The sequence below is a fragment of the Haematobia irritans genome, chromosome 2, assembly GCF_050003625.1.
Source record: "Haematobia irritans isolate KBUSLIRL chromosome 2, ASM5000362v1, whole genome shotgun sequence".
NCBI lineage: Eukaryota > Metazoa > Arthropoda > Insecta > Diptera > Muscidae > Haematobia > Haematobia irritans.
In genome coordinates this window covers 90,123,360-90,148,185 of record NC_134398.1, presented here as the reverse complement: position 1 = coordinate 90,148,185, position 24,826 = coordinate 90,123,360, and the positions used below count along the sequence as shown (strand labels likewise).

Sequence of the window (24,826 nt, the reverse complement as noted above, 5' to 3'; positions counted from 1 at the left end):
TGTTTACTAATATCCCTGCACCTCCGACGGACACATCCTTCTATGACACGGATGACGGCATAGGAGGAAACTTATCTGAGAGGAACGAATTCGAGTTCAGGTGCGTTACCGAAGATGAGGTCATAGAGAGTTTTTTTCATGGTTAAGTCGAATGTTATTGGCCTGGATGAAATGGACCCCAGGTTTATACGAATACTGCTCCCTCAACTTATACCTCTTTTCACCTACTTATTTAACACAATTCTGCCCTCCAGTACTTATCCCACGATATGGAAGCATGCAAAGATTATTCCGATACCGAAATCTAATTCAGAGTCACGACCCATTGCTATTTTGTGTTATGTTTCTAAAGTGTTCGAAAAGATTTTACATAAGCAGATATATGATTATCTTCTTCGCGGTAACTTGTTATCTGAAAGGCAGTCTGGTTTCCGCAGAGATCATAGTTGTTTGAGTGCACTGATCGAAGTATCGGAGTCAATTAGGAGAAATATTGATGAGAACCATGTTAGTTTTCTTGTACTCTTAGATCACTCAAAGGCTTTCGATACTGTTGATCACAAAATGTTATGTCTAAAACTTCAAAGATTTTTCAATTTCTCACCTACTGCTACCTCTCTCATAACTTCCTATCTTAAAAATCGGTTACAGACGGTTTACACCAGAGATACTTTTTCATTGCCATTACCCTTTATAAGGACAAGTCTTGTATCCGAATGGCAGTTCTTTATTGGCACAATACGTCTCTGGAACACTCTACCACCCGATATACAATGTATCAGCAACGCATCATCTTTTAACCCTCTAATGCCTAAAGGCGGGCTTCATTTAATAGGGAAGCTTTTAGTAAAACACACCTTAAGACAACAAAAATGGGCAAAATAAAAAGAAAACTTATTTGAAACTATTCAGCATATGCTGAATTTTACTGTATAAATTTTTCTTGCTTAGTTCTCTTGCTTTTGTGCCGTTAACATTGAAAATGTAATCAGCTGGCAAAAAAATTGGGGCATTAGAGGGTTAAGAAGAGTATTCAAAATGTATTTCAAAATTAGAATATTTATCATTAAAAATTTGCTTGTTGATATAATATAGTATCACAATTTCAATTTCAATCATCAATAATACAATGCAATTGAATATTAAAAGTAATTTCTATATATATATATATTTTTTTTTCTATTATTAATACAATTTTTATTTATTTTAATTTTAATTTATTTTCTTTTTATCTTTAAATTTAATTATTGTACTTATTATTAATCGGAGATGTTTTAACATTTATAATCCTGCACTGTAATTATAAGATTTTAATTTTGTTGTGTAGGTACTCAATAAAATGAAATGAAATGAAAATGGCCGAGAATACATAACTAATTTATAAGAGAGGACAAAATCTATAAGTAGAAATGAGAGCATCACGCTCGCGCTTTTTGAGTATATTTATGGTGAAGCGATTATTTTTGAAGACCTGTATGCTTTCCACTGCTAGTATATAACCTTTGGTTGTATTCGATTCAACGTCTGGGAAATGTGCAAAAAAAGCTTTCGAACATTTTTTCAAAACGATAACTAATAAAAATTTTCAAAAGTTTTTTTCGCGTCTTAGGGTGGGTACTATGTTTGTTGGCACGAAAAAAAACTTCACTTAACCATTCTTTCGCGTTGAAAAATGAGAGTGTTGACAGTAGATTTCGAAGGAAGAAAACAGCCATTTTGGAATTATTCCGCGTTTATTTCTCCGAAATTTAATTGACAACATCGCCAAACGTCACGAAATGATTACATATATATACGCAGCAGCTGATTAGATTGTTTACACACACGCATTCATAATAATTTTTTTGAAGTTTTTTTCTACCAGTTTTTAGATTGTTTTGCAACCAAATCTCACACAGAACTGGACACTAATAATTGTTAAGAATAAACCCCATGCCGCTCTACTCATGGTGTCTTACCACATTCTGCAACAGCTTTTACAACATGTGATACATTATCTTCTTCAGCTTTTCCAAATGGATACCAATTTCAACGATATCAATTATAACGCCCATCTAACAAACATATAATTCCGGTGTTATACAAACGTTTACATCATGCGCAGCAATGGGCTCATTCAGCAACAAACTTAATTCGTTGGTGTCCACAATATCTACTCAATCGCATTGCAATACCAGTGGACAAGAGTGTATTTACGCCCATGCTGTTGCCGCCTCACTAGCAATTTCAATTCCAGTGGTCACCACCACGGTTCCCACAAAGGATAATAACGCCATTTCTTTTGCCAATGTTGTTACATCGGGGGAATAACATCATGCGGTGACCAGTTAAAACGCGTACACCATACAATAGCTCAAGTCAAAGTGAAACTTGTTGTTTTTGTTTGCCAAGGGTAGTTCCTAAGCCAAAGTCACTGTTCCCGACTTATATTTCGCAAGATAATGGGATGTTAGTGTGCTATACCAGGTACTCTTCGTTGACTGAAATTAATACATTGAAATGCAAAGTGGCTGGTTTACTGTAGAATGTTTCTTGTTATACTCTCCCAATGTATAAGTTCCGATAACTATTTCAGTCACGTTATAAAATTCAACCAGTGTTTTGAATCGATAAAATTGAAAATAACAGGTCCCCGGTCTGACACATAGATGGCGTAGCTAGTATTAAATGCATATTATTTTTATATAGTACCAACCTTCAAATGATTCGTGTCAAAATTTGACGTCTGTAAGTCAATTAGTTTGTGAGATAGAGCGTCTATTGGGAAGCAACTTTTGCTATAGTGAAAAAATGGGAAAAAGGAATTTCGTGATTTGATAAAATACTGTTTTCTGAAGGGAAAAATACGGTGGAAGCAAAAACTTGGCTTGATAATGAGTTTCCGGACTCTGCCCCAGGGAAATCAACAATAATTGATTGGTATGCAAAATTCAAGCGTGGTGAAATGAGCAAGGAGGACCAACGAAAACATCAAAAAAATCCACAAAATGATTTTGAATGACCGTAAAATGAAGTTGATCGAGTGTTTTGAATCGATGAAATTCAAGATATGTTATATGCATAATTAATGCCGACAATAACGAAGAAAAATTTATAAGCCTCCATCCCGACTTGGTTAATTCACTTCAAAATTATCCTCTTATAGGCCTACAGAGAAGTGTACCCTATTGTACCATACATTTTAAAAGATAACAACAAAAGTTGGGCTGAACAAGAAATTGAGCTAATGCCCAATGTGTGCATGACCATAAATAACATTCAAAAGATTATCCTCCAACTATTTAAAAATCACTTTGTGACACACCAGTTGCATCGTGACACACCAGTTGAAGGTCAATTGAAAGTTCAAATCACACCCGATGAGAACAGCGTGAATTTAGAAAATGTAGTTTGCTTCCAGGGCATACAAATTACAGTAAATAATTTTGGAATAAAAAAATGGGTTGGCTAGGTTAGGACTAACAATGAAAGATCTAACTTACATATAAACATTCTATATCGGATCCGCTGAATGAAATTTAACGAGAAGTGTTTGAATTGGTGATATTGCTCCCAAAAGCCAAAATGAAATTAAATCGTTTCATTCCAGCCTATCGCAATCATTTTGGAAATTATTTTGTTATTTAAAAAAAAAAATTAGTTGTTTATGTGGCATAAGCATTTATAATTTATTTTGGATATAACTTTGTTCTGAAAAACTAATTCTATAATGCTGCATTTTATTTAAGAACCATGCTACTATAGTACTGCAAAATCAATCGCACTGCCTCCTTTATAATTACGATGCAATGCCAGCATTTGTGTTCATTATCCCTATGCCCAGTAAAAAGAAACGATTGTAAAATTAAATTGACTAAATAAAACTTTATTTTGTTAACACTTTTCTACAAATTTCATGTTATATACATTATTTTTATTCTATCATGTAGTAGGGAGCGACTAGATTGTGATTGTTAGTTTATTACGAAAATACCACTTCATGTTATTTTTATTTCGTCAATCGATTTTATTGCATTTTTAAATAACAACGCGAACCACAATATATTATAATTTCACACAAATCATTTGATAAATAAATTATTTCTTAATTCACATTGCAAATGGCGCCATGTTTTGAAACTAATTAATCTCAACGCTTTACGTCAGTTTTTCAACTGAAAAACATAGTACCTACCTTTAAGCCTTACATACTAATATCAATTTTTGAATTTTAAATTAGAAAAGAAATTTGAAAATTTCAGTAATATTAGACAACGGTATTAATTCTACGGCATCTAGCAAATTATATCAAAGCAGAGTACGAAAACAAACAAACAAATTGACGTACATATCATTCAAAGTCACAAACCTGTCAATATTCGTGAATCGTTTTGTACGCAGATGAAAACATAACAACGAACATTTCAAAGCACAAGAGAACAAAACAAAACGATTGCTTTAACACTCTTCGGATTTGCGTCGCCAAGTTATTTCGTTCGGTAACGAAATGGGAATAAAACGTTTGCTATGCGAAACGATCATAACAATGGGACATAATCAAAAATATTCTCATTTAGCAATATAACAGGTGTTATTTTTCCAAAAATAAATTGAACAAATAATGCAAAAAAAGAATAACATTTGAGCTTTTTCTTATTGTAATGATTTAATAAGCAAACGTTTGCAATGAGTGTGTACTGTTTTGTTTTCTATGAAATGGTTGAGTTTGTACTCACGAACAAAAACAATACAAAACCAAAGGCAAGTGCCGTTATCCTGGGTTTCATTTTAGTTATGTGGATTGTACGAAACGAAACAAATAGAAACGTTTCGTTTTATTTGTTTTCGTTCTCTGTATCAAAGTACCATAGGCGAATTAATATATTCTAAAACAATGCTGCCCAAGACCCACATCCTAGACATAATCCTATTGATTGCCACATACAGCTGTCATATATTGGATCAATCGGAAAATAGAGGAATATTTGTATGAGCACATTAGAAGCCGCCCGATCCCGGGAAGATCAATTCGACCCCATCAAGAATAAGTCTCTCTCTAGCCTTCATTGCGAAAGGAAGTGTTTGAGCGACTGTGCTCAAATATTTCGAAAATTTACAGTTTTTCACAGATTAAAAAAAATCGTTAAATATTTATTCGTATATTAACGCGATGGTAAGTCCTGCAGTCAATTTCCAATATGTGCCCAATGCGGTTTAAATATTAAAGATAAGCATATTGTTTGTTTCATTTCTCTACTTGTTGTTCGCTGCAACAATCATCGTATGCGAGTATGAACTCAGTGAAAAAAGCGGCATGGAAATGTCATAAATGCAGAGAAAGAAAAAACTCTAATACTGCATATGAAGTGGTAATATCTACATCAGAACAAACTAGTACACAAAAACAAAAACGAAGAAGATTACAACGACGTTAAATTTGTTGAAGATTCAACAAAACATTTTAAAAGCCTCTCTCCACAGCCAAACCATATTTCTGTGTTGTGTTACACCAACCAAATCATAATCCTGTGTTTCTTACACCAACCCAAAAACAAATAAATGTGGAGAACGATCCAATGCAAATAATGGTGCAAAATCTAGCCAACATCACCACTCAACTTGTATCAATAAATGTTCATTTACAAAACCAACAAGGGACACTAACTCAAATAAACGAAAACCTTTTAAATTTAAACAACCAAGTCTGAGCTCCAAATGCAAAACAAAGAAAAAGAGACAAAAATAAATGAAATGGAAATAACAAACAAATTGGAACAAAAACTCAAGATAGAACATTGAAATAAACAACATCAAAAATGAGAATATAAGCGTGGATGAAATAATAGATAAAATTGCAAACAAATTAGATACGGACATAAATGAGAACGACATAGAGAACGCGTACAAAATAAAAGGAAAAATAAAGTCATAGTTGAATTTTGCTCTCTTCGCAAAAAGAGAGAATTGATGAGTAAGACAAACAAACGCAGAGTTGACGCGAACGACATAAATGAAGATAGAAATGATGAGAACAACAAATACCTATACATTAATGATCAACTAACCACATAGAAACGTCGTTTGTTGTGGTTAGCTAAGAAAAAAGCAAAGGAGTCTAAGTGGAAATTTATATGGGTTCGCGAAGGTGATATTTTTGGTCGTAAAATGAAGAATGAAAGTATTCTGAAAATAAATAGTGAAGCAGATATTGAACTTATTTGTTAACTTATAATAAATAAATATTACAACAAAACATCAAGTTTACACATAAAATTTAAACTATAGTTGCGAGAAAATAGACTCGAAAAAAAAAATTTAAATAAATAGAATACCTCATCGATCTTTTCATATTGCATAGAAAAAAGAAAACGTGTAAAATAAAGCAAACATGGAAAATAATTGTAAATTATTATCAAGTTTCAATGGAATTAGGCACTGAATTACCCAATAACTTTATTATATTTAAACATTCGTTCTTTAAGAAAAAACTTCAACTTCTTCCTTGCTAGTATACAACAAATTATATCGAAAATAAAAATAAGAATACTTGTTGAAACTAATATTGTCGATGATGAGAACACTTTTTATCATATACCCAATTTCAATTCAATGTTTTTGAATAGTCCAGTAAAGGGGGAGGAATTGCGATATACACTAATGTTAGCTTAAACGCTGAAAGAATGAATGTAATTACCTCAACTTTTGAATCAATGCATGTTGAATTATATATAAATAAAAGAAGGGAAAAAATACGGTGGAAGCAAAAACTTGCATTGATAATGAGTTTCCGGACTCAGCACCAGGGAAATCAACAATAATTGATTGGTATGCAAAATTCAAGCGTGGTGAAATGAGCACGGTGGACGCCCGAAAGAGGTGGTTACCGATGAAAACATAAAAAATACACAAAATGATTTTGAATGACCGTAAAATGAAGTTGATCGAGATAGCAGAGGCCTTAAAGATATCAAAGGAACGTGTTGGTCATATCATTCATGCGGAAGCTCTGTGCAAAATGGGTGCCGCCCGAGTTTGCAGCTGTTAACTCGTAATACACCCGAGTTTTTCCGTCGATATGTGACAATGGATGGAAAATGGCTCCATCACTACACTCCTGAGTCCAAACGGCAGTCGGCTGAGTGGACCGGTGAACCGTCTCCGAAGCGTGGAAAGACTCAAAAGTCAGCTGGCAAAGTAATGGCCTCTGTTTTTTGGGATGCGCATGGAATAATTTTTATCGATTATCTTGAGAAGGGAAAAACCATCAACAGTGACTGTTATATGGCGTTATTGGAGCGTTTGAAGGTCGAAATCGCGGCAAAACGGCCCCATATTAAGAAGAAAAATGTGTTGTTCCACCAAGGCAACGCACCGTGCCACAAGTCATTGAAAACGATGGAAAAATTCATGAACTGGGCTTCGAATTGCTTCCCCACCCACCGTATTCTCCAGATCTGGCCCCCAGAGACTTTTTCTTGTTCTCAGACCTTAAAAGGATGGGAAAAAATTTGGCTGCAATGAAGAGGTGGTCGCCGAAATTGAGGCCTATTTTGAGGCAAAACCGAAGGAGTACTACCAAAATGGTATCAAAAAATTGGAAGGTTGTTATAATCGTTGTATCGCTCTTGAAGGGAACTATGTTGAATAATAAAAACGAATTTTGACAAAAAAATTGTGTTTTTCTTTGTTAGACCGGGGAGTTATCAGCCAACCTGTTATGATATCAGCTCTTGGTTTCCAATGTCTTGTGAAAGAGAACACAAGAGAAGTTTTAAATAAAAACAAAGCAACATGTATAGACCACCTCTTTGTAAGAAATACAAAGCCAATCGTAAGTGGACAATCAGCTGTTGTTATGAGTACCATATCAGATCACTATTCGATATTCGGTTGTGTGGATGATGCCAAAACTAATGAGACCAGTGATGCCAATGTCGCGTTGCAGCAAAGTGAAAATTGCGTTAAAAAAAAAAAAAAAAAAAAAAAAAAAAACAGTATAAACTCATATAAAGTAAATAAGCTGATAAAAAGTGAGAATTGGGCTTACATCGTGGATGATAGAAGGTGTGAAGATAAATTAATAAAAATAGTGAATAAATTTTGAATGAGTGGCATAAAAGCAGAAGAAATAAAAATGCACTGGTATAGAATTTGAACCAAAATATTGGGCTTTATTGAATTAATTATTGCTCGTCAAACAATATATACCTTCGTAGAAGAAATACCAAAGCGAGAGAGTCCCAAAGTAAGAATGTCAAAAAGCTTGGATGCCGAAAGGCGGGGGTTGATGACATTTGACGTTAGAAAATGTCCTTATTTTCGTACCGAAAGGCAGAGAAGGTGTAGACAAATCCTAACGGAGGGATTACACTTGAAAATGATTATATGATTTAACAAAAGCTAAGAAAACGGCATTTGAACTTAAACATTGCCGCCCGCCTTGCAACATCCAGCCATGTTGCAAAATTTAAAAATAAGTTAACTAATATTTACATGTTCAATAATGAAATAGTGAAAGTATACAGAGTGTACATTTCAGTTTACAAAAAGAGAGCATTTTATTTCAGTTCAATTCTGCTTTTTCTTGTTATATTTTCCATTTCATGCTTCGTTTTTCTTTTCATAAAGTATTGTTGCAAATGTGCTCGTGTCGAAGACTCGTAAAGTCAGAAGGCAGTTGAAGACTACCTTACACCCAAGTGTGATATGGACCCGATATAACCCACCCAAACTTTGTGAGTTGGGCCCATGGGTGACCGGGGCTAGAGTATATTTGTGGTCTCATTTTGTGAACCACTACGGTCTAGAGTCTTCGTTTAAAGCGCATCGGCCCGAATTCTTTGCAATCACGTTAAAGATGCCATGCCTATATGTCGATATACTCGAGCCCTGGTTCTTTCGACTGGTGAAAAGGGTGGCTAAGCCACAAATAATTCTCCTGGAGGAACTCCAGAAGCCGTCGTCAACGGGTTTTTATTGGTTGCTGTTGCAACATTGTCGGCCAGAATGGCAGAATCAGTAGTCGTACTGATGGTATGTTCATCGGCAAGGGGTGCGATGCTTGAATTAATCTACCGTTCCTCATCCAACATGGGGACGTCGTCCTCAGACTCTGGAAGGGTGGCGGCCATCTTTGCTATGTTTTCTATCTATGAAAATATAGAAAGATTTCGGAACGGAAAACCAAAGTAACATAATGGTCAGGGTAACCAGAAACCGTAGGTCGCTTTACAACTTGTAGTCCGATCTATTGCGATTCGAACGCGGCCATCAAACCATAGATTTTCCACGTAGACAAAAACTAGGGAGGACGCGAGCATTGCGCGACAGATAGACCTATGTTAACACCCTAAAAGACAAGCATGTAATCAATTTGAATAAACGACGACCGTTAGTACCCGGATGAATATCGCGAAGACGACATAATTTCCACGTAGTGGGGAGTAATAGTTCTCGCCGAGAATGTCGTGGACAAATCAAAAGTAGCATGTAAAGTTTCCGCTTTCGTAGATAAGCAGACAGTTCTGCAAATATAACCTTGGGTTATCATCAAGGCGTGACCTGTAAAGCATTCCACATAATCTCATTGTTAAAACCAGTAGTGGTAAAATAGCGTCGCGTTCAATGTTAGAAGACAGCTTAGAATTGTGGTGTATGTTGCTCTTTGAATCAGACGCATTATTCAAAATATTGTACCCCGTCAATACGTCGTCAACGTACATGCACTTCCGTAGGACTTGTACATAAAGAGGAAACATTCTCCGTGCCGTCAACCAAATGCAAAAGTTGTCCAAGTCACTGTCTGTAACTAAAAGTTCCGGATAATATTTTGCAGAGAATATCTTAACTGTATTCAATGCAGAAATGTCTAGGACGGGTCAACATATATATGGCGATACATCTGTGTGATATCGCAATTGTACACGAATTTATACAACCTCCACCTCAAAACGAGGAGAAACAAGTCTGATTGTTGAGTCGGACCGACGTGTAAAAATGTCGTTCAATGCAGTGAAAACCAATCGAAGTCAAATTGTCTTTTTATCGTTGGATGACCGGCGATAAGGCAGATAACAAATTTTCATTTGTAGGCGTAACCTAAACTGGCCTCATATGGTATAACTGAATATACCCCCGCACAAAGTCGTGGTGAATCGTCTTAATTCATGGTTTTCACAAGAGGGATGCCTAATTTCGAAGAAATTGTGTCAGGCAACTCGTCCTTGATTTCCGATTTGTCCGAAGAAATAAGATTCAAGAGGAAGAGTATCTTCACTCAGAATACCGTCGGGTTATCGTTTTATAATTTTCCTCGCAAAACTTATCTGAATCAGATAAGAGAGGACGTCGGGGAAACTCTTCTAGTTCCCAAAGTGCGGAGAAGTGTCTCGTCAAGACTATTTTCCTTGGAGAGGTCCACAGAAGTCGTGTAGACAGAAATATTCGAGGAAGGGATAGGACCCGCGACAACCCAGCCGAAGACTGTGTTTTGCGCTAGTAGCGATTCCAAAATATTCGTCCGAGTGCCGTGCAATAAAATTTTCGGATAAAGATCCGCGCCCAATAGCATACTTGGCCCCGGCTTTAATGTACGGATGTGAAGTATTTGCAAACTGCGATTTCAATGACCGCTCAAAACTTAATGTTGCATATAACAATATCGCCAGATATGTTTACAATAAAAACCGTCGCGATAGTATATCAGCGTTTTCTTACCAAATATTCAATATATCCTTCGATAACTTGCTTAAAGCCCAATGCCTGACAATGCTTCATAAGATTATTTACACGAAAGTGCCGCAATACCTCTTCACCCGCTTACGTTTTTCTAGGTCAAATCGAGGAAAGAAATTAATCTTACCACGCTTCAAATCTCTAGTATCGGAGCGACAATTCTTCATTTTTACCATTCGTCTTTGGAACTCTTTACCCCCTGAACTACAAATATTAAGCAATGCCAGTCACTTCAAGAGAGAAATTTATAAGTTTTATGCATAAGTTAATCCGTCTTGTTAAAAAATGTTTATAAACTTGTTAAAAAATGTCTAAAACTTAATATCGTTATAAAGTTGGTACTGTCATTTATAAGAATAAATTCTTGTTGTACCAGCCTGACATTTCATTCAAATAAATAAAAAAATAGAAGGTCAACAGGACGACAAACAAATAAATTGGGGTCGGCCAAACGTAGATTTAGCATACTAGACACAATGTCACGATCTAGAGAAAAAGATGGCAGGTTGCCGGAAATGTTCGGAAGAACATACGCTGTAGTCTCCAGTAGGAGCGACTCATCTAGTGGGGTACCAATGCAAAGTGAACAAAGTTCTCTCGACGTGATCGAAACACTTTGATTCACACCAGAAATTGTGGCCGAAGTCGAAGACGTACTCAGTCCAAGTCGGTTCCGCAATCCTTCCGTAATAAAGTATGATTCCGAAGCGGGATCTATTAAGGCCCTAGCAGGATACGTGATACCCTGTTGAACGATATTCACCATTGCAGTCCCTAATAATACATTTCCAGTACGTGAAGTATGGAATACCTGTCTACTCGACGTTCCTGACACAATGCCAGTCGACGTAGAAGGCTGATGGGCATCCAACGATACCACCTCGGTATTTCGTATAAGCGGTGCGGAAACGACCGGAGCAGATATGGAGGCCTGGCGTCAATGCCGCGGATATCGCGAAGACATGTCAATGTCTGGATTCTTTCCGTGAGAAAGAAGTCCAAATCTGACAAAGCAGACTTGTCCTTAATACTCTGTTCCCAAAGTGTAACAGTACATTTCGGCAACCTCTGAAGGCGGACCTATGAGAAACATTCAAAAGTGATGTTTGGTCCTCCAACCGAGGCGATTAAGCAGAATGCTTATATGGTGCACGTAGTGCATCCAATTTACGTTGAATTGATTCCATAACGTTCAGATAACAATAATAAGCCACATCATATTTGCTGTCAGCAGCGGCGACTGCCTCGATGACGTTGCTCTGTGTGCACAAAGTCAAGACATTCGTCGAATAAGCTATTAACTTTTTCCCACAACGACTTAGCCTCGGAACCATAACATTCTAGTCTATAGGCGGTTAGATCATCGTCTCGCAAACTGTGAAACTTCGTTTCAAATCGGACTACTGCGTTAGTTGCTCTTGTGAAAGCAGTTAGTGGTGTAGTAGTCATTATGACAAAGTACTGTCAAACTTAAAGGGCGAAAAAATTGACACGTGATGTCCAAAACTCTCGAAAAGAGTATAAATCGATCCAAACGCTACTTCGATTTGTCGTCGAACAAATGAAAATTCAGTTTTTTTCCAGTGTATGCGAAATGTGTATCGTCAACACACAATATTTTCCGCAGTGTACCGAAAGTACCAGAAATGTGAACAAGGTGACGTAATTACCACAAAACACAAAAAATGAGATCAGAAAATTTCTCACAGGGTACGGAGTCAACCAATTTTTTACAGTGTATCGTCGGTACACCAATTTCCTTACAGTGTATTGGAAATACCAGCTAAAATTAGCTCCGTAAGGTAAATTATAAGTATCTTAACTTTTTGTAAAAATTGGCGAAAAATTTCTCTAAGTGTATGAAAACGCGTGAAGTTTCTTCAAGTGTATCGTAAATACAAGAAACCCTTTTTCGCGTGGCGAAATATATGCAAAATCTTTATTTGGAAAATATTACAATATTTTTCCAGTGTACCCTGTGTACCAAAAAATTTTTCCAAGTGTATCGTGAATACAAAAATTATTTTCAGTGTATCGTAGAATACAAAGAATGATTTTAGCGTGGCGAATTATCGAAAAAATTGAAAACTTTATGTATTACGAGAGAGTTTCTCTCAGTGTATATATTATCCAAAATTTCTCCCAGTGTACGTAGATACACAAAATTTGTGCAAGTGTATCGTGAATATCACTTGCCAAATGGAAAAATTACAAAACAATAAAAAGTCGTGAACTTTAAATTGTAAAATGTCAACTTGACCGATTGTAGGGTGCACGGACTGTAAGGTGCACGCTACCAAACGGTAAGGTCCAACAACAACAATAATATAAAAATCAAAAAGTTTCGTGGAAACTCAAATATGTCAATATCAAAATAATATAATATATATCAAATTGTGTTATTTTATTGTCTTTATCGACCGACTGTAGGGTACACTATCACGTAACACGAACGATAGTAGTCAAGGGCCGATATCCGAAGGAATCAACAATAAATACTTTTTCCAACTGAACTCGCAAAAAAATTATTTTAATAATTTCGTGTGTAAGCGACCAACGCCAATAAACCAACGTTCGAACGTATGCTGGATGTAACACCTGTGTGCGTACGTGTGTATAGCAAGTTGAACGGCAACTGTATAACACTTTACTATTGATGCCTATAGGCAAATCAATGCTTACAACCAATGCAATTGTTTTTGTTATTTCTATGCAGATCGAAGATCAAAAAACCAAAAGAAAAACACACAATATGAATGTAATGAAATGGAGAAATACAGCGAAATTGAATTCAACTTTGACGTAGAATATTTGGATGAAAACAAATCAGAATTACAAGCACTTTTCAACACTTTTATAGGAGTATAACTGGGTATTAAAGACCGACGGATAATTTGATTTTTTCTCGTAGAGATTTAATGTACAACCGATATAAAATACGAGTTGTAAAGCGACCGTAAGCGAATGTTTATTTCTGTTTTTATTTATATTTACACCGAAGGATATGCTCACTTTTTAATTATCACTGAAAGTACATACCTTGGTTGTTGATAATAAAAATATTTGTGTAATAAATTGAAAATGCCTCGTAGAGGATGGTGATCGTCAATCGTTTGTTGTTGTTGGTGGCGTAGCCTTTGCCTTCGAAGAAGAAATAAAAAACACCGAATTAATACTTTCCAATAATTATTCGGCTCGAATGGACCAATGAATGCGTGGCATAAAAGTAGAAGAAATAAAAAGGAACTGGTTTAGAATTTGAACCAAAATATTGGGCTTTATTGAATTAATTATTGCCCGTCAAACAATATTTACCTTCGTAGAAGAAATACCAAAGCGAGAAAGTCCCAAAGTAAGAATGTTAAAAAGCTTGGATGCCGAAAGGCGGGGGTTGATGATGGCATTTGACGTTAGAAAATGTCCCTATTTTCGTACCGAAAGGCAGAGAAGGTGTAGACAAATCCTAACGGAGGGATTACATTTAAAAATGATTATATGATTTAACAAAAGCTAAGAAAACGGCATTTGAACTTAACCAAACATTTAAAAATGATTATATGATTTAACAAAAGCTAAGAAAACGGCATTTGAACTTAACCAAATTTAATGAAATCTATAAAAAATCAGAACAAGAAAAATGTATGCCAAGAAATAGAACTGATTTTCCGTGGCAAACAAAACTATTTTGAACTATTGTAAAATCAGAGACAAATTAAAATTTTTACTGTCGCCAAAGTATGCATCTCACATACATATATATATATATATATATATATATATATATATATATATATATATATATATATATATATATATATATATATATATATATATATATATATATATATATATATATATATATATATATATATATATATATATATATATATATATATATATATATATATATATATATATATATATATATATATATATATATATATATATATATATATATATATATATATATATATATATATATATATATATATATATATATATATATATATATATATATATATATATATATATATATATATATATATATATATATATATATATATATATATATATATATATATATATATATATATATATATATATATATATATATATATATATATATATATATATATATATATATATATATCATAAATAAACTTTTGCGAAGTTTCCTTAAAATTGCTTCAGATTTAAATGTTTCCCATATTTATACCCACCACCATTGCATTGATATTAAGTGCTCTTTTATTTTCTTTTTCCTTCTGAAAACGTTCCGTATCTCCACAATATCTACTGGTATTCAATTGCAGATTCTTCGCATTAGTATGTTTAGGGAATTCTTTCCGTAATTGTTTCTAAATTTACCCTCTTCTGCAATTATATGAACGTTGTATAGATTTCAGTAATTTGTCTTCACGAAATTCGTTCAAAATTGTATAGGTTTTTCAAATTCAGAAAGTTGTTTTGTTTGGCAGAGCTCTGAATACTGATTCCTTGTTGTACGCTTTCACCTTGGTTGTGTTTGTTCTTCATTAAAATCCTTATAATTCTATTTCGCGTTTGTTGTAAGATTTTGCAATATGTACCACATTCCGAATGCTGTTATACCATGACGTAATTGGGATTCAACAAGCGCAAAGTACGCTTGCTTAGTAACATTTGCAGGGGCAAATGTTACTCCTTGTGCAAAATTTCAACTAAATCGGAGCAAAAAATTGGCCTCTGTGGTCATATGAGTGTAAATCGGGCGAAAGCTATATATGGGAGCTATATCTAAATCTGAACCGATTTCAACCAAATTTGGCACGCATAGCTTCAATGCTAATTCTACTCCCTGTGCAAAATTTCAATTAAATCGGAGTAAAGGATTGGCTACTGTGGTCATATGAGTGTAAATCGGGCGAACAATATATATGGAAGCTATATCTAAATCTGAACCGATTTCAATAAAATTTTGCACACTTGACTATAGTATTAATTGTTCTTCTTGTGCAAAATTTTAAGCAAATTAGGGTAAAACTCTGGCTTCTGGGGCCATATAAGTCCATATCGGGCGAAATATATATGGGAGCTATATCTAAATCTGATCCGATTTCTTCCAAAATAGGGTTCTATTCTGAGGCAAAATACATACTTGTGCCAAATTTGAAGTCGATTGGACTAAAACTGCGATCTAGACTTTGATTACAAAAATGTGTTCACGGACAGGTGGACATGGCTATATCGACTCAGGAGCCCGCCATGAGCATTTTTGCCAATGACACCATGTGTCTATCTCGTCTCCTTCTGGGTGTTGCAAGCATATGCACTAACTTATAATACCCTGTTCCACAGTGTGGCGCAGGGTATAATAATAATAAATAAAAATGTTCGCACTTTGTAATAGTTATTTATTGGGTGTTGCGAAATATTTAAGATAGGTAGTGGGAATCTGGGTATTTAAGGAGTTTTGGCCTTATTCACGTAGTTCACCTACAAACAGCCTTGGGTCTTATTTATTTAGTTGAGACCCATTTTCAATTAATTTCATCCTCGATTGGTCCTTTTTCGAACTTACTGTTGTGCGATGACATTTACTAAATTTTATTAATATTTCTTTTTTATATTTCCAGGAAAATGATAACAACATTCCTCTTTATAACTCAAATTGGCTTCTGTTGCGTTTACTTTCTATTTGTTGCCCTCAATATAAAAGAAGTTATAGATCACTATTTTATTAAACTGGATGTTCGAATTTATTTAATGTTATTGTTAATACCAATGATTCTATTAAATTTAGTTAAGAATCTTAAATACTTAACTCCTGTTTCATTGTTTGCGGCTATTTTAACTGTGACTGGATTAGCTATTTCATTCTTTTACATGCTACAAAATTTACCCAGCACGGATACTGTCAAACCTTTAGCTTCCTGGTCCACACTTCCATTGTATTTCGGAACAGCTATATATGCATTCGAGGGTATAGGGGTTGTGCTACCGCTAGAAAATAATATGAAAACCCCAGAAGATTTTGGAGGCTTTACTGGTGTACTCAATACTGGCATGGTAATTGTAGCATGCTTATATACGTCAGTTGGATTTTTTGGATATTTGAAGTATGGAGACGGTGTTAAAGGCAGCATAACATTGAATTTGCCACAGGATGATATGTATGAATTACACTTTCATTAAGCTAAAAAAAATAATTCTCTTGACTTCATAGATTATCACAAATGGTTCGAATTGCTATGGCGATTGCAATATTTCTGTCGTATTCACTGCAATTTTATGTACCTGTGAATGTGGTTGAGCCTATTGTTAAAGGCTATTTTGAAACGACCAGAGCAAAGGAACTTGCGGCTACAACAACACGTGCTGGACTAGTAACTTTCACATGTAAGTACTACTAATGGACTATCACCGACTTTGCTTCAAATTATACAACTGTATTGGAAATGGACATTTATTATAGCAATGTCTGTTTATTTATTTTATGATTAATTAAATCTTGTTTATTTTCCAGTTATTCTTGCTGCATGTATTCCAAATCTTGGTCCTATAATATCGCTGGTTGGTGCAGTTAGTAGTTCTACCTTAGCTCTCATTGCTCCCCCACTTTTAGAAATAATAACATTTTGGCCAATTGGGTTTGGACGCTACAAATGGATCCTGTTGAAAGACATTGGTATATTAATTTTTGGTTTATGCGGATTTTTCTTCGGAACATATGCAAGTATTGCTCAGATTTTAAATCCTAATGCTAACTAAAAATACACACCAAAATTAATTTTGCGTTTTTGATCAGACAAAGGAATATTTATTAATATAGTTGTATGATAAGCATTTTTCATTATCTTTATGTGTGTGTGTATTTACAAAAATGTTAATACTGACTGTCAATAGAGTATAAACACTACGCCCATAAAAATAATTCTGCAATTAATAGTGATATGTGTCTATTATAATTATTACAATTTTAGTTTAACGAAAATGTACACGTAAAATTTTTAATGTACTAAAATAGTCAAATGTGCTTACAACGTACTGCTTGTATGTATGAATTTTGAAAGCTTTGTAATGCATTGGTGTTATAAACATTGCATAAAATCTGTGGTGCAAAATAGACGCTAATTGAATATAGTTTAATTAGTGATAAAAAACACATAACTATAGCTCCGTTCGAATATCCTATAATTTTTTGTAGATATCACAAATTTTTACTGGAAGTTGTTCGTTTACTTCGCAAAGCCATCAAAAGAGGGCCAGAGAGAGATTCAATCATTTTAGAAATAGAAAAGTTTTTTTGTTGGAGATTTTTCCCAGTAAAAACTTGCAAGAGTTATCACATACCAGGGGGTTAATCACGGCATTCGATATCGAATTCATAATCTTATCGAAAAATTGTCGATACGATTAAAAGTTTGGATCACGGCATTCGATCGAAATTTGATGCAATTTCTCTAGCATTGCCAACAGCAAAAAACGAAGCAGAACAAAATGAAATGACAAAATTAAGTTAGCGGCACAAAATAGAATGTAAAAAAACACATGTTTTTGAAGACTTCAAAGTAAAAAGTAAATTGAATTGCATTATATCATATTATATATGGGTCCATAACCATATATATTTTTACATTCCTCCGAATTCCTTCCTAATTGGAGGATGAGATGAATATAAAATAATTCGGCAACAAATAAGGAATAAAAGTGCATATTGTTATTGGTGTAAGTACATGGTGTGCACTGTTAGAAAGAGGCTTAATGGACAATTTCGGCTGACGAAGGAGGCGTTCAAATGGAAAATAATTTTTGGTGGCATGTCAACGTCAATTCTATCGCTTTACAATTGTCTGCCGTATTAAAACTTTTTGCCAGTGGAAGCATTCATCATTCATTATTCTTACAAGGTGGTCCAGAAGCGTTATGTTGTCACGGACTGGCCGGTAATTGGTTGATCACAATCTCTTAGATATCGATCTAGCATGTGCACTTTATATATGGTTCTTTGTTTTTGTTTAACTTTTATTGGAGTTGCATTAGTCCTAAATATTCAAAATATGTTCATTATATGTAAATTTACTACAAATTAGCAACAATTCGAACTAAAACAATTTAAAAAACAAATAAAAAAATATTTTACGGTTGCAATTTACCAATCGAAAAAAATTGTCGATCTAAAAAACTCGATATCGACTCCCGTGATCCGAAAAATTTAGATTTCGATCAAAAGTTCTCGATATCGAATGCCGTGATTAGCCCCCAGATGTTTTTAGTCATAAATAAATCATACGTGCAGTATATTTAACAGTTTAAACAACAAATGTGTTAAAAAATATGAATATGTTGTTATAATTGATTTGAAACCTGTAAAATGGTTCATGAAAAATTAGTAATTGATGGCATTCGCGGAAATTTTTTCTAATTTTATCAAATAGAGTAAAATCCATTTTTACTATCTTGCAAGTTTGGCTGGATAATTTTTACTGGAAAAGTACGCAAATAGACTTTATATATACAGTCGAACAAGATTATTGCGAAAACAGGCTTTAACGAACTTATTTTCAGTCCAAATGTTGATGTATTAAATTCTCTACATAAATGACAACGTTTATAATGAATACGGGTTTAACGAAATGGTGATTATAGCATAATATTTGGGTCCCGTTAACAAATTTTCATTAAAAATACAATGTTAATATTATTAGGCGCATTGTGGAACATGCATTTTATGTATGTTAAAGCTTTTGGGTGATTCTAATTCCAGTGTTACCACTTCTTTCACTCGGACACAGGAGATTTGAAATATACTTTAAACAATAAAATCTAAAATTTACCACAAAACTTTAGGCAGAATCTCACTACTCTACTCACTACTGAAGGGAAATCCTATATAACTAAAATACATATATTGTGGTACCCTAAATCAATTTTATGTTAAGTTAATAATTATGTTGTTGAAGAATATGGATTTTTAAAATATACACCCAAAAAATTTTGTTACTCATAATAGCAAAAATGTTTGCTAATACAGGAGTTTTTGTTTGCTGAAAAAGGAACAGCAGTAGCATATAGTTGTTTCAGCAAACATTCGTTAGTTGAAACAGCAAACATTTTTACAGCTAAAATAGCAAACAAATGCTGCTGAATTAGCAAACGTGTTTGCTAAAAGTTTTTGACAAACATCGCTGCTAAAGTAGCAAACTGCGTTACTTGAAATAGCTAACATTTTTACTGCTATGACAACTACAAATGTTTGTTGTCCCAGCAAAACAATTTGTCGTTTTTTAACGATATGTTGAAATGAAACCCGTAAACCATTTAATACTTTAACTTTAAAAAAATGTAAATTACTAAAAAGGATAGTTTGTTCACAAATGTTATTACATAATAAAAAATTCGAATTGTTTTTAATTTTTCATGTTATATAATGTGTACCATTTTATTATTGTCCATTTGACCGTAGTGAATTTATAATTTTATTCGGATCAGCAGAAAATTTCAGCAAACAACTGACTTTCCTGCAGTATGTTTGCTGTTCCAAAATAACAGATTGTTTGCTGTTTTAGCAAAAAAAAAAACTGCTAAAACAGCAGCATTTTGTTTGCTGAAAAACAGCAGACAGCGTTTGCTATTAACAAAAGTGATAACAATTCAGTAGTAGACTAAACGGGTTTTCTCTATAATTTTGTTATAGTTGAATATATTCATTTAAAATTACAAAATCAAGTGATAGTAATAAAAGGATATAAAAATTCCTGTAATAATTCTTATTTTTAGTTGCATGTGGTGACTATCGTTGGCCCCTGTACTTTTTGAATACATACGCCTCTAGTGTTGCAATTTTCCATTCCATAGTAGTTTTGGGGCATGAATAGGTTTAGGTCTAAGCAATTAAAATAAGTTGTTATATAAAAATGTTATATAAAAATTCTAAATGTTCCGAAATATTAGGATATAGTTATAGTAATTCTAATTGGAATAAGTACACTCATAGAGAAAAGTCTGCTGAAAACAGCAGTCGACGTCTGCTGTTATAGTTTTGTACTTCAGGACCTAATGAACAACAACTTATAAAATTTTTAGGTTATAAATTTTTCTCCAAAGCATATTTAAGAACCAAAAGTAGTTTTTGGTATGTTTTTGCACTGTAATATACTTACAAGCTCCTAAATACGATCAGCGAACATTTTGTTTGTCTCAACTCAACACAATAAATGTTCAGATTTTTGGTCAAATACTATAGACATTCATAAAATATTGTTTTAATTATGTTAGGATAGCTCCTAAGCTGACATGTTCATTTGTTTTAGCCAAAATAAAACATGTTTTAGTGTAATCGAGCTTAAAAAATAGCAGGAAATGTTTGCTTTCAGCAAAAAGTGACTGCTGTCCCTTTTTCAGCAGACTTTCTGCTGCTTTAGCAGACTTTTCTGCTGTCCCTACTAACAAATTTCTTTGGGTGTAGTCCAAACGCTGTTAAAACCCAAAGCCGTTCATAAGTGCATAAATGTTAAAAACAATTAACGAATACACCAACGCTGATGTTTTTATGTTTGAAATTTCTATTGACCATTGAGATTCAATAGTATTATTATGTTGAAAGTATTGGAAAAATCGAATAACAACATATAAAATTCAATGAAACTACATTTTTGTGCTTATACCTAATACTTACGACTCCAGAACTCCTTTTTTAGATTGAAGAAATATGAAAATAGATGGAATATTTTTAAAACAAAACAGGGGGCTAATCACGGCATTCGATATCGAGAACTTGTGATCGAGATCTAAATTTTTCGGATCATGGGAGTCGATATCGAGTTTTTTTGATCGACAATTTTTTCGATTGGTAAATTGCAATCACAAAAAAATTTTCACTTGTTTTCGCCATATAGGAATAGTAAATATATTAGTTTTAGTTCGAATTATTGCTAATTTGTAGTAAATTTACATATAATGAACATATTTTGAATATTTAGGACTAATGCAACTCCAATAAAAGTTAAACAAAAATTGGTCTTAGTCGAGTTCGGGAGCGAGCATCCTAGCTTGGCAAAGAACCATATATAAAGTGCACATGTTAGATTGATATCCACTTCTGGACCACCTTGTAAGAATAGATTCACTGAAGGCTTCCACTGGCAAAAAGTTTTAAGACGGCGGACAATTGTAAAGCGATAGAATTGACGTTGACATGGCACCAAAAATTATTTTCCATTTTAACGCCTCTTTCGTCAGCCGATATCGTCCATTGAGCCTGCAAAAGTTGACTTTCTAACAGTGCACACCATTTCAAATCCATGTATTTACACCAATAACAATGTGCACTTTTATTCCTTATTTGTCGCCGAATTATTTTATATTCATCTCATCCTCCAATTGGGAAGCAATTCGGAGGAATGTAAAAAGATATATGGGTCCATAAGATATAATTTAATACAATTTACTTTGAAATCTTCAAAAACATGTATTTTTCTACATTCTATTTTGTGCCGCTAACTTAATTTTGTCATTTCATTTTGTTCTGCCTCGTTTTTTGCTGATGGCAATGCTAGAGAAATTGCATCAAATTTCGATCGAATGCCGTGATCCAAATTTTTAATCGTATCAACAATTTTTTGGATACGATTATGAATTCGATATCGAATGCCGTGATTAGCCTCCAGAATTCTAAAAGAAACATAATGGAGTTTGTGGAAATTAAATATAAAATCGTTTCTATTAAAAAAACGCTTTCTTGTGAATTTGCAACTTTATAAAACTGGACAAACGTTATAAATTTTTATAAAAACAATCAAACAAAAACTCTTTCCTTATTGTATCAAAAACAAAACAAAAACTCGATACTATAAATCCAGTATATGTTATATAGTCTCTTTTGCCTTGTTGCGGGTTTCACTAAAATATTTCATTTGTAATGAAGACCGCCTAAATGTAGTCTTCATTACAACGTATTAGAGGATTAAAACATTTGCGCTAACATGTTCTTAGAAATTAACTAATTAGTTAAGTATTTTTTCTCTCCATACCTAACTTTTATTTTAGAAAAATTAGTTATTTGCCCGATTACCATTCCAAATGTTTATTAATTAAATGTAATACATAATTTGTAATAAAGTTGCCTAAATATAACCACTTTATTGTCGCGTGATGAGAGAATATTTTTTGTAAATTAAAAAATTTCGCCAAACTTAAACAAATACGCCTGAAACATTCTGTGTACAGTTAGATAATGTTTTATTTGATTTGTTGTAATTATACTCGATAATACTTAATTTATTGACATTGTTAAATATGGGGTATCGAATTCTGAGTAGATCCGACACAGGATTATATTCGTGTACTTCTGTGTATGATAAATGGTATGAACGATGTTATTAGCAGGAATCCATGTTCGTTTCTCACAAGTGAAATTTAAAACTAAAAACACAAAAACAGGCATGGTCATGTTTGGTCTGATAAAAAAGCAGTCTTTTATATTTCTGTATTTTATAGTTTAGCAGACAACAATTCGTTAAACTTGTAGGTTCTTAAATTTTACACAATTTATTTTCTAGAACCAAAAAGTTGTTTATATATAAACGATAGTCCTCAGTTTAACTATTGGCTGTTTCAGCTAAAGGTAAATACTATGTTCGCTTTTCGCGTTGAAATTTTCGCGGTTACTTTATTAAAATAGCTCAATATACTGTTCCTCTAGATTTTGGCAAGACTTTACAGGAATATGTTTGTTTTCATTTATAATTTTGATTATTTAAGACAAAGCAATCGTGAAAATAAAGTGGTTTTTTAACTCGAAAACCGAACATAGTACCCATCTTAAAATAAAACATGTTTATGGGTAATCAAGTTAAATAGACTGCTTTCCCGTTTTAAGAAGACTGGTGTTTTAGCAGATTGTTATGCTGTGTCTACTAACAAATTCGTTGGGATGTACTTCAGTGTTGCCATGTGATTTTCGAACCTTCCCCTAAATATTAAGGAAAAACCCGTAAAATGTTCTAAATTTTTTAAAAACATCCAACAAGTTTTTAGTAATGTATATAGGTACAACATGGTTTTCCTAATCAATATAATAATACAATTTGGTTATCAGTTTAAAAAACAGATAAAACAAAATAATTCAATGAATAAATGTCTTAAATAAAATGAATTACAAAATATATAATTGAAAATTCGCGTAGAAAAATAAACATAATTGCTTATAGTAAGAAACTTTTTTTTTAACAAAAAAGGAACAAATTCAGAAGCAGTTGTTAAACTTTATAATGTGTAAGATATTTTTTACCCCTAAACATGTCCAAATATGAAAACCCCTTTAATAATCTATAATCTAATTAATCTGGAAACACTAAAACAAATTTTAATTACATCAAAATTCTTTAATTTTATTGGACATCGAAGTTGTATTTAGGCCCAATATCACTGATGCCAAAGAGGCGATTTATCATAATACTTAGGAGGAAAGTATATTTTAATTATATTGTGATGATTTATAGCAGTCGATATAGTGTTGTAGTTACGTATGTTACACAAAAATATGTGTGATTGAGATGAAACTAATCAATTGACAATAATAATGCACATAAACGCAAACTACAATGTATGACAAATATATTCATACCTTTCATTATAAGTTATATGTATATAATGTTTAAATATGACAATAAAAATTACAATTACTTCAAAATATTTGTCGTTATCTTAGTGTTTTAGTCAAAGACAATACAGCTAAGGAAGATGGGAAATTGGCTACTGAGCACATTAAGCCATTTACGGTGTTAGTTCCATATTTTTCGTTTATCGAACCAAACGCGTATACGAGAAGTGTTGACATAGCATTAAAATGCAAATAAAAAGAAATTAAGTGCAGGAAATAAACTTCCATAAAGGGGAAAATGTATTTTTTTTTTTGCCTAAAATTTAACATTGTTTCATTAAGAAAATTAAGTTTTTCATTTAAAAAAATAAAAACGAAAAACAAATAAAAAAATTACAAATATGTATGTAACTAACACCGTCAATGCAACATTTGGTGTGACGCATGCCAATTTCCCATCTTCCTTAGGTATATTGTCTTTGGATTTAGTGTTGCAGCAGTGCATTTCTTAGAAATGAAAAAAAATATGAG

General features: G+C 33.3%; 1 protein-coding gene across 1 annotated transcript in view; it reads left to right on the top strand.

Annotated features, from left to right (window-relative positions):
• The window catches only part of LOC142225735 (proton-coupled amino acid transporter-like protein acs), a 46,670-nt gene extending 22,285 nt beyond the window's left edge, over window positions 1–24,385 (top strand). Inside the window, exons 3-5 of the mRNA XM_075295564.1 lie at window positions 16,329–16,865; window positions 16,919–17,091; window positions 17,219–24,385. Of these exons, the coding sequence (XP_075151679.1) occupies window positions 16,329–16,865; window positions 16,919–17,091; window positions 17,219–17,463 (955 nt within the window). The 3' untranslated portion in view covers window positions 17,464–24,385. The remainder of the gene's footprint in view (window positions 1–16,328; window positions 16,866–16,918; window positions 17,092–17,218) is intronic.
• The last annotated feature ends 441 nt before the right edge of the window (window positions 24,386–24,826 follow it).